Source organism: Ylistrum balloti, unplaced genomic scaffold (assembly GCF_031769215.1).
Source record: "Ylistrum balloti isolate Yb309-2 unplaced genomic scaffold, AGI_CSIRO_Ybal_v1 Utg372196, whole genome shotgun sequence".
In the NCBI taxonomy this organism is placed as follows: Eukaryota; Metazoa; Mollusca; class Bivalvia; order Pectinida; family Pectinidae; genus Ylistrum; species Ylistrum balloti.
The window spans coordinates 35,320-43,291 of record NW_026783036.1 but is presented as its reverse complement, the minus strand read 5'-3'; the positions used below and the strand labels follow the sequence as shown (position 1 = coordinate 43,291).

General features: G+C 36.2%; 1 protein-coding gene across 1 annotated transcript; it reads right to left on the bottom strand.

Moving 5' to 3' along the window:
• Nucleotides 1-6,205: 6,205 nt before the first annotated feature.
• LOC132564344 (zinc finger MYM-type protein 6-like) lies at nucleotides 6,206-7,557 on the bottom strand. Its single transcript, XM_060228997.1, has 2 exons — nucleotides 7,081-7,557; nucleotides 6,206-6,754 (listed from the first exon to the last, which is right to left on the bottom strand). The coding sequence occupies exons 1-2, from the start codon at nucleotides 7,555-7,557 to the stop codon at nucleotides 6,206-6,208; spliced, it is 1,026 nt and encodes a 341-aa protein (XP_060084980.1).
• Nucleotides 7,558-7,972: the final 415 nt, after the last annotated feature.

Genomic DNA, 7,972 nt, shown 5'->3' with positions numbered 1-7,972 from the left:
TCACTAATCCCTGTAGCCACAGACAATCCTGACAAAAAGTCTGTGGCCCCTGACACTATACCCCAAGGCACAGTTCCGGAGTCAAAGCCGCCCCCACCAACGACGCCACCTGGCGCGCCGAGGTCCCTGAAGGAATCAGAGACCTAGACCGGAAGTCCCTTTCCGACGGTAACACCGCCGGCTATCGAGAGCTACCGGCCAATTCGACCCTTGACTGTGCCGAGTCAGGGTCGGGCTGCCCCCCCCCCCGTACTCCAGGACGCACCTGGACAGTGGGAGCCACCCCCTGCTGAAGGGCGGAGCTCGGTGGAACGAGAGCACCCCCAGCAGGAACGCTCTGGTTCAGAACTTGAGGAGGGAGGTCTTAAAAAGCTTACTTCCCTTACCGGAAGAAGAGGACGAATCCCTCTTCCGGCGGAAAGTTAGCTGGAAAGGCATGGGAGCCTAAGCAGCAGACTCCATGTGCAAACAAAGTTCACATAGCGAGGTCTGGCTGCAATGTCGGCAAACGGGACAGGTATCATGGGGTTCCCAATATCTATAGAAATAGGAACATCCATGCGCTGACCCCCGACGTAAACCCGGCACTATTATCCAGCATCGAAACAATAAAAAATTGTAACAATGAAAACAAGGATAAAAAGTTTTCTAACAATCAAAAAACTACGAACGAGATCATAAAACCTACCGTACGCAGCAAGATTGTACTGCAAAAAAAAAGGAAACGGTCGTACAAAACGGCCGACAAAGCAGCAAGAAAACAATTTCAACTTCACGAAAATCCGAGTGATGAGACAAGTAGTCACGCACTCGAACACGCGGAGGAAAAACACGGCCAGAAACGAAGTTCTCGAACAATAAAAAAACTACGAACGAGAGCACAAAGCCTACCGTACGCAGCAAGATTGCACTGCATAAATAAAACGGTCATACAACACAGCCGACAAAGCAGCAAGAAAACAAATTCCAACTTCACGCAAATCCGAGCAACGAGACAAGTAGTCACGCACTCGAATACGTGGAGGAAAAAACGGCCGGAAATACGGTCAAAATAAACAAATGACAATACTTAATTTCACAATATAAGTTGGGAGATGGGTTTATAGACTACTAATAGAGTAACAATGTACTCAAACGACAATGGCAGTACGAAGAGAAGGAGTAAGAAAAGCACTTAGCTCAGACACCTCCGCACTCGTCGGCAGCCATAAAGGTAAGAGGAAGGGAGATCACTCTGCGTTCCTGCCGTGATGGCTCATGGATCGTAGGGAGGGCGGGATTGTTTTTCTTTTGAATCTTTTGTTGTTGGGATACAAAGATGGGTGTAGGTACTGTATTTGCATACTAAAGTTATGGTAATTATTACTGAAATGAAAACAGTCTTTATAATAAACACAATTCAAAGAGATTTTCAACAGGTTACTGCATGTAGTTCAATCATTGGTAATTACTAGATCCGTCACTTGATATTCATGTCTTACCTATATAAGATTAAATAAAACTTCAATATAAAGCTAGTAACCATCAATGACACACATTGAAACATAAGCTCTAAAGATATATATGAACCAAAACTTACTTATTATGACATAATGTAAGATTGCATTGATTGCTGAAAATTATGACAAATGGATTAATCTTTCGGACAAGTGGTTTTCAAAAGCACCAACTATCTTCCTGAAGCATTTTTATGTTACTTAAGGAATCACGTTAAGTTCTACCCACAAAAAATACAGCTGAAGTAAGTTGTTTTTTCTTTTTCATGTGACAAGACATTTTTTTCCAATTATCTGATAAGGACCCATTTACAGATAGACAGCTGCATTTCAAGCATATCTGTTGACTGTCGAGGTATTGGGGACAAATAAAACATAAGAAATCTTCTGTTATTTCAGGTCCATGAACAGTAACATAATATGTCTAAAGGCTACACATTTTACTGAAGAATATGAAAATATGATCAGAAACGATTGGGGATTCGAATTTCAATTCTTTTTCCATTTTATCAGAAAACTTACTCTCTGGTACAAGTAAATCAAACATAAAAGCTGTCTATACATAAGACCACTCTTTCCTTCAATTTCTCTTAAACTAAATAAATTTAAGCCAGGAAATAGTATTTGGAAATTTAAAGATAATTTAATAATAGGTCATTACAAGATGCAAAGTACTTAGACTTAGTGTAAGAAAGTATATTAGGATTTAGAAGTCTAGATTGCCTTCCAATTTACAATATTACTGCATTATCAAATATTCCAGATAATGATCTTCAGCTTATTATTGAAGACATTATTTTCATGGAAATTTTATTGCCATACTTAAGAGATAAAATGATTTCATAATCAACTTTTATTAAAAAACAACAGTACCAGAAAGAAACTGCTTTGAACAAATCTGTTGAAGAACTTTAAGAATAGGGTGAGATAAGCTTTACAGAATAAAAAAGTAAGTAGAAAGAGTAAGAATCAATCAGCAAGAAAAAATATTAAAGGGAGCTTAGTAAGATCAAGAGCTAAATGGGTTGAAGAAGGGGGGAAAAGCCTACTAGTTATTTTTGTAACTTGGAAAACAGAAACTATGTCAAAAATAATACCTTATGTGCAACTAGATAATGGATTAGTAATTACAAAACAGGCAGAAATATTAAATGTAGTTCAAAATTTCTATGAACAAGAGGCCCAAGGTCCTTAACGGATATCAAGTCACAATGGTTCTCATAACATGTCACAGAAAGGATTCTGTTAAAAACAGCAATATAACTTTAACTATATCGTACACATAATTCAAGCTGGCCCAAGCTAAGGCTTCTAACCAAGTTTGAAGTAAAAGAAATTTCACTCAAGATTTGAATTTTCCTATATAAAATCTTTCTTCCAGGAACAGTAGAACATCTTTGAAATTTAGTCAATTTGAACAACTTTTTTTCCCACCCATCAGCCCCTGGGAGTCAATCAAGGTCAATATGTGCATCTCATTAAACTGTCATCTTAAAATTATAAATATATCCAGGTTTGAACTATAATAGAAAAAAATAAACAATGTTCAAAAATGTGATTTTCCTATATAATCTATAGTAAATTTTACCCCCCCCCCCTAAGGGGTAAATGTGAGACCCTGAGGTCATGAAATTTAAATTTTGGTACAGCATCTGAAGGCCTTTCCATCCATGAAGAGTATGTGACTCTACCCTACCTGAAATTTGAGATTATTGAAGTTTCAATCAATTTGACTCTCTTTTGCCAAGTCCCACAGGCCCCTGGGGTTTGGAACCATTTAATTTACAAATTCGGAGTGCCTTAAGCCATGCAAGATTTTTGTAAAGTTTCACTGAAATTGGTTCAGGAGTTTTCCAGCAGAAGTTGAAAAGTTTACAATGCACGATGACAGACAAAAGGGGATGGCAATTGGTCACCCTGAGACTTTGTCTCTGGTAACCTAAAAATTTTACAGCTCAGATAGTGTAATAAACAACAGGCCCATGGGCCTCAACGGTCATCTGACCCTTCAGCTGTTTAGAGAAGGCAATACTAAGAAAATAAATGAAAAAGAAACAAATACATTAGAGGGCTTAATAACTCTGTCAAAAAATCTTACTAAGAAGCTGTTTTTCATGATGCAGACAGTAGTTTTGAAGAGGAGTAGGTAACTGTAACAGGTGTTACTTATTTTTTTACTGTAAAGTTGGAGCTCAATCCAAATGGTGAAACTTGAGAAGTTCGAAATAGATGTTGCACAGGAAAACCTTGATTGCACAACCATGTTACAAAATGGCCTCCCTGACTGCTGTATCAAGTTTTGATAAGGTCAAAAACAATAACAATACTTTAAAACTCCATTTAATCATTAAAAAGGAGTAGTGTTTTGGAGCAAAACGTCTTATTTCCCATTTTGGGGTCCCCCCCCCCCCCGCAAGTCCTTAAGAGCAGAATCCAACTTCTGCATGTAAGAAATGATTCCACACTCTTGATGCTTTTTCTGATCAAATTTGGTTGAAATCCATTCAATCATGAAAAAGGAGTAGTCTTTTAAAGCAAAATATTGTCTTATTTCCCCTTCTGGGGCCCTGCCCCAAGTTCTTGAGTCAAATCCAACTTCTGAATTTAAGAAATGATTCCGCACTCTTGATGCATTTTCTGACCAAATTTGATTGAAATCCATTCACTCATGAAAAAGGAGTAATGTTTTGGAGCAAAATATTGACAAATTTCCCCTTTTGGGGCCCCATCCCCAAGTCCCTAGGGGTTGAATTTAAAAAATAATTGTTTTCCCTTACTAATGAATCAGGCCAAAGCTTGTTGAAATTCACACAGGCCAAAAGGAGGAGTAGGGTTTTAAATCTAATTTTAGCACCTCCCCCTTATGGGCCCCATCAATCAACCCCTAGGGGTGGAATAGAAAATCTGAATAAAACAGATCATTATCCTCACCCAATGATGCATCAGACCAAATTTGGTAGAAATCCATAGAGGTATGAAAAAGTAGGGATTTAAAGAAAAAGTTTACTCAAGAGGCACAGGTGACGGACAAAAAGTGATGGCTGTAGGTCATCTTGACCCTTTGGGTCCTGGAGATTTATTGAAAAAGTCTTACTTTTCTCAGTTTCAGACAAAAAGGAGGAAATTTATCATCTTTTTGGTCTTTTTTTTTTTATTAAAAGTGGTTGCTGCCAAGGAGATCATATAGCTTCATATCTTTTCATCCTTTCATATCTTTTCATTCTATGTGCTGAAATTTTGGCTCTCAGATTAAGAAATATTGGTATTGAAATTGATAGATTGCCTGTTCTACCTTCACAATACACTGATGTATAAACAGTTGTATTAAATCAGCTGTACAAAAGTTTTTACTGTCAACTGATATCCCTGAATTTCCATTATTGCATCCTTACATACCAAGTACTATAGAAATATGCCTGGAAAAAGTGAAGTCTCTAAATATGTTTATATCTTATCAGAAAACAAAGCTGATTTAGCTAGGGCAAAAATTTATAACATTCCTTTCAATGTTTCTAAAACCACAACACTTCAATGGTTCCATTACAGAGTTAACCATCATATTTTAACTACCAACTCTTTTCTTTTAAAATCACATACAGCTATTTCACCATTTTCTAATCTATGTAACACTGAAAATGAAACTATCACACACATTTAATGGGATTGTAAAGTCCAGAGTCTACTAGTTTTCAAATCCTACTTGATGCATTGTTTATTCAATTAAATCATAAGTAGTCCTTTATTCTTGAATTGATATCACAGAAGAGTAATAAACACACAGTTGACATAAAACAGTATATATACAGAATGTGTTGATTTTACAACTTCCTTAATATCAACGGACCAATATCCACAATAAAAGATTTTCATAGACTGCAATAATTCATTTTTGTTAAAAAAAAAGAAAGATGGTGATGATGATGATGAATAGTGATGTTTTCGAGGATGTCGAGGTCAAAATGTTGGGAGATAATAATGAAAAATGATGTTAGGGATGATAATAATTGAAGACAATGATGATGAATAATGAGGATGATATGTTTATGGATGATGTTGTTGATGATGATGATAATGATGATGATGATGGGGAGGATTCCTTCATAATTGGTGTGCAAGGAGAAATGCAAGCGTGTGGGAGGAGATTTGTTTGTATCGTCTTGTATATGTTTTGTAACAAAAATAACTGAAAAATAAAGAAACTGCTCCAGAGACATATCTCATACTCAACACTAAGGAAGTACCTTATTCTCAACACTAGAGGCATTTGTCTATAGTTTATTATCGTAATATTCTGTAGTTCAGCTACAAATTTCCAGGATTTCAGGAATTTCCATATGAAAAAGCAAAATTTGTTTTTAATGATTTTTTTTAAATAAAATAAAATACAAATATCACTGAATGAAATGTGTTTTTTTATTATCATCGATCCAATGGCATCAAACTGTTTTTGTTATAATACTGTTGTAAACATTTTTCTTGGAAACATACTATGTAGCACTTGTATTAATAACAAGGCCAATGATAAGTAACATTAAAGGTTTTACAACACAGAGTTGAGACAGTACTAGCGAAATATTGCTTTTACAACATTTTGTCACAAGCTCTGTGGACAATTTCCTCTGGATCAAAGTCATCTTTGTGTGAATAATATCCAATGACCATTCTGTCCTCAACAGTAGAAACACTTCTTTTATTTTTATTTCTTTTATTCAAATTGCTATTAACAGCTCCTGTACTTTTCTTAAGTATGGAACTTTCTTAGCAGCCCAATATGCCACCAAAGACAACCTATGTGCTGCACACCATACATGAATTATGTGAGGATTCTGTGCCCTTAACTTCACTCCAACACCTGAAAGTCTACCAGTCATCACTGCTGCTCCGTCACTTCCAAATCCAGAAATGTTCTTGAAGCTAATGCCAACATCGTCCATCCAATTTACAATAGCATTATATATTGTATCTGCTTTTCCATCACTTACAGTTACATTTGCACAGAACTCTATTTTGATTTGACCAGCATGTACAATTTTACAAAACATAATAAGTTTTTTATTTGTGGCAATATCCATGGATTCATCTACCATAAGACCAACAAATGGACTATCTCTCACTCGGACAATGGTCAATTCTCTCAACACGTCTGCCAGTGCTCTTTGCATATCACTAGGTGCCTGATGATTTGTATAAATCCCACTTGATGAAGTTGAACTCCTTCCCGCGGAACTCTTTTGAACTACTGTTGATCCATTTGAAATCTGATTAAAAAATGAAATAATAAATTACTGGTAGTGGTATTCTTTAGTTTGTTTTATTCATAGATCATTTTAAAATGTTAATGTTAAATGACATGAATTTATTTTTAATTATTTACTATTAACTAGTTAAAATTTGTTATTTATCCAAATTAAAACTAAGAATGAAATCCTAACAATTTGTTTAATAACATGTCTCCAGTATAGTCACGTGTACAATGTATTTTGTGATTTTGTTTTTTATCCACATTGACAATATTCATAACAATGGTAATCATTCCCACTGTTCTGACCATTAATCAAATTTCTTACACTAATGAAATAACCACCTGCAGATCTACTAAGCTTATAAACTTGCGGTTAGCAATGTTCTCCTTGGCCAGCCACAGTGCCGTCTTCAGTTGAGCCTCGAGTATAGGCTGATAATTCTTTTTCAAGCATGTTTTGGCAGCGTTCATGTACACCTTTTGTCGTTTTGTCTGAATCGATAGTAGATGATCTTTTGACTGCTGATGTTGCACAAGCGCTGATCTCTGAAAATTTTTGGTTCCTTTACAAAACGGTGAAAATTTACAGTGCGGCATTTCCTTACATAGGGAACAGAACATACCGGAATCTTCTTTTCGCAGCCAATCGAATTCTGACAGCCATTTCTGTTGAAAAGTTTTTGGATATTGTGCCGATGATGTTTTAGTATGTTTTCTTGTTTCAGACGAGCTGTCTATTTCATCATCATCTCTACTTTTTCGTTTGTTTCTGCTAACAGCAGACGATTCCCAAAAGCTATTGAGTGTCACCTGCGCCATTTTGTGTATACATCTATGCATTCGGGTATCTCGGTTCTAGGCATAATCCGCATAAAGCGGCCCGACACGTTCCGAAGGATTATCATAAGTCTGACGGGTTGAGGGGCAAGAATTAGTGATTCATAAATGTGCGTGAATATTACGTATATCTCTGTATTTTCTTACGTGGGAATTTATATTTTAAACGTGAATTACGTACATATGTGCGTGAATGGGAACACTGCGTGTGCACACTCTTTACCTGAAGTGAGACTGTGTAAGCAACCCCTTAGATTATATAATCCCTAATTAGATAGAATTGGTACTTAAATGAGATGTATGATGAATTATCACCATATGGAAACCACTCAGCATAAAAAAAAATCATTAAAAACAAATTTTGCTTTTTCATATGGAAATTCCTGAAATCCTGGAA

Coding starts and splice junctions, on each gene's coding strand:
- LOC132564344 (XM_060228997.1), bottom strand. CDS start 7,557: ATGGCGCAGGTGACACTCAATAGCTTTTGGGAATCGTCTGCTGTTAGC. Junction 6,755..7,080: donor TAAGCTTAGTAGATCTGCAG/GTGGTTATTTCA, acceptor TTTTTTAATCAG/ATTTCAAATGGATCAACAGT.